This window comes from Sinocyclocheilus anshuiensis, unplaced genomic scaffold, assembly GCF_001515605.1.
Source record: "Sinocyclocheilus anshuiensis isolate Anshui unplaced genomic scaffold, SAMN03320099.WGS_v1.1 scaffold43, whole genome shotgun sequence".
Taxonomy (NCBI): Eukaryota; Metazoa; Chordata; class Actinopteri; order Cypriniformes; family Cyprinidae; genus Sinocyclocheilus; species Sinocyclocheilus anshuiensis.
In genome coordinates, this window is record NW_015549580.1 from 886,501 (window position 1) to 889,793 (window position 3,293).

Consider the following 3,293-nt stretch of genomic DNA (forward strand, 5'->3'; position numbering starts at 1 on the left):
GTATGATTGCTTTCTCCACATTTCATGCGTATTCATTATATTTCATAAAGACTGGTCACTTCCACGTCATTTCTGGTCTCTGAATACTTAGTGGACATCATAAATTGCATAAATTATGCGCAATACAAAAATCAAAATCAAATAAAATATCAAGTTTAAAAAGTCTATAAATAAAATTGCATGTAAACCATTTTAAAAAAGAACAAGTGTTCTTAAATAAATAAAAAATGTGCCCAAATAATTGTCCTATACATTCACAGTGTAACTCTGTGAGCGTTTTCGGAATAATCTCCGAAACCACATCCAATAGAGGCAGATCATTATGAGCCAGTAGCACACGTAAGCTGTAGCTCCACATATTAAAAACATGATCTCCTCTTTCTTTCCATCTGTTGTCCAATCCTTATTGCTTTCCCTGTAGATGGTGTACCCCAGGCCTCCCAACAAAATGGCAGCCCACACTGATAGAGGTGCCAGGGGGATATAATTCCCCACCATTTTACGACGGCCCGATGTCCCCCAGCTGCTTTTGTTCATGGTGATAATGGCAAAGTATTTGGCAGGCAGGAGGCTGGTCATATAGAGGGCAGAGTATAAGGACATGAAGAGCATCACTGCTTTCTGTCGTAGGATGCAGGCATAGGCTGCCTTTACCAGACCAATCAGTTGGATGCAGCACAAGACCCACAAAATGTCCCACAGAGTACCTGTCCAGAAGAGCTTGATAATGGTGGCAGTGACAAAAAAAGGAAAGATGCCTGACACAATGGATTCGTAGGTCATCCACAGGTGATGCTTGTGCCACCACATAGCATTATAGAGCCATTCACGAAAGTAGGATTTGGTCCAACGCGTCTGCTGATTGAGCCAGCGCAGAAACTGAGCAGGAGTCTCCGTGTAGCACTTAGAACGGGCAGTGTACCTTAAAGAAACAGAAACTCTGTCAAAACATGCCTGTTTGAAATTAATTATAATTTATAAGTAGTTGACAGGAAAAGGACCTCATGATTTATATGGTATAAATGCAGTCTTATGGTGTCAGACTATTTTCCACCATTTGACCAATTGGTTCTTTCTGCCATTACCATTAGAGATCACATCATTTTTACAACTTTCAAAACAGAGTTATTATCTATTATTATCTCATTCATACATTTATGTTCAATCTGCTTATGCCCTACTGATGGATAGGTATGGGGTGGACCGTCATGCTTATTTTTTTCTCTAAAAACCATATGTTTCCGTATGAATCCGTACAAATCAATGAAATTGCCACCTCATAAAATAGTTATGTTCTCTCATACTGGCATAGAGATCGGGTTAATCACATCATACAGAAAGGTAAAGTTCGCAAGCACATTTATTGACAAAGTATCAATATGAATTTGTTTGAACTTTCTTATCTGTTCTGTTTACCATAATAATATGTTGATATTATTATGATGACCCTCTCGCCACTACAGACAATCCTGTTTTACTGGGCTGTGAACGGTTTGTAATGGTATTGTGCCAAACGATGCTCAAGTTGAACTTTTCTGCCAAAAGATGGACAGCTGCTCATTTAGCTTGTAAATAATCAATTGTGAATCATACTGTTACTATTTACTTTGTAGCATAGCCCATGCTTAGCATTCGATTGGTGAGATGACGGTCATCCCCGAAAGTACAATGGGTGCCAAGAAACTTCTGGTTGTACCAGGATTCCAGAAACTGCTGCAGCAGGTCATTCCTATAAAGACCTGAAGCAAAGATCATGATACTCAGTTATTCCTACAGACAAAATGTTAAAACTCAGATCAGAGTAACAACTGAAATAAGCCTGCTTGAGTAGATCAAATGAGAACTGAGCAATTCCAGCATTTTTATCAGTGTTTCTCAACAACGGTGCTCTGAGTGAACCAAAGATTCGAATACATTCGAATTTTTTTTTTACATATTACAATGGAGCCAAATGTTTGTTTACTACAACAATGCCTAAATACCATTTGGCTGTTGATTAATTTTATCCAATAGCCTGTAGTGACATCCGTTGAAAAGTCATTTTGTTTCAGAAGTAATGCAAGTTATTGGATTAAATGTGTTTTGATTAAAAAAGCTGCACGGATGACTCATTCAGTATGAGACCAGAAATATGCATTTAGTACATAGGCTCAGTTTTGATTTAATGCAAACTTTAGCTTGTTTAGTTTCTGTATTACCTAAGGGGCCGCTGATACAGGAGACGCAGTTGAAGAAGGACTGGCAGGACCTCTCAATGTTAAACGCCATCCAGTAGCGCAGGCTGCTCATGAAGCTGATATAGGAGTCTTTAAGGTTAAGGATCATCACATCGCCTCCCACGGCACCGTATTTCTGGTTGCTCTCCAGCACCTTGCAAAGCTCAACTGTGGCCAGGGGGTCTAATTTTGTGTCTGAGTCACATACCTGATTAAACAGCAGAATGAAAATTGATTATGCCTTGTATGAAGTTTTTCTGACATACACACGTTGCCTTTTTCTCTAAAATGCAATGCTCAAATTTGTACTTAAACTTGTGTACTTGTCAATATTACTAACCTGTATATAATCTACAGAGGATCCTAGTGCCTTGAATGCTGTATACATAACTTCCCTCTTTCCTCCCCATTTTTGCATGATGCACACACACTTCTTGGTCCTGATGAGTTCTTCAACCTCTAAGTGCTGAGGGTCTTCAAACACAACTCCATCGTCTGCTTCTGGTCCATCAGCTTCAGCTGCATCCTTTTCATAGCCATTGGGGTTCCAAGAGTGATAGTTGTTTTGCCATATATAACAGCCAGGATCCTGGTCTGCAAAGACCTCACGGAACATCTCCATCATGTAGTGGTCATCTTCTGAGTTCCCGTCCACCACCATGATGATGTGTAGCAGCTCAGATGGGTACTGCAGAGCCCGTACTGACTGAAGGCACTCACGGAGATAAGCAGGGTCCTCCTGATAGGCTGATATAGTAAAGCCAATGGTTTTTGTGTAAGAGCATGGTTTGCGTCTTGCATTCATGCGTCTATGCTCCACAAAGGCAAAAAAGCTCTGAATTAGGACGTGGAGGCTGAGCAGCACTCCATAGAAACCAAATGAAATGATGTTATATGGAGAGGTGGCTATCTGGAAACCATCGATGTATGCCCATAACATCACCCCAAGTACCAGGAGAGCAAAGAGAAATGTGAGAATGGCCCGAACCAGAGAGCCAAATCTCCTTAATACTGGCTTGATATCCATTTTATTATGAAAATGCTGGGGGGGGGGGGTTAAAAAAAAATATTTAATTT

General features: G+C 40.2%; 1 protein-coding gene across 1 annotated transcript; it reads right to left on the reverse strand.

Moving 5' to 3' along the window:
• Positions 1 to 246: 246 nt before the first annotated feature.
• LOC107657615 (hyaluronan synthase 1-like) lies at positions 247 to 3,249 on the reverse strand. Its single transcript, XM_016445769.1, has 4 exons — positions 2,557 to 3,249; positions 2,199 to 2,424; positions 1,607 to 1,739; positions 247 to 922 (listed from the first exon to the last, which is right to left on the reverse strand). Exons 1-4 carry the CDS (start codon positions 3,241 to 3,243, stop codon positions 247 to 249), a joined length of 1,722 nt encoding a protein of 573 aa, XP_016301255.1. The 5' UTR covers positions 3,244 to 3,249.
• Between the last annotated feature and the right edge of the window lie 44 nt (positions 3,250 to 3,293).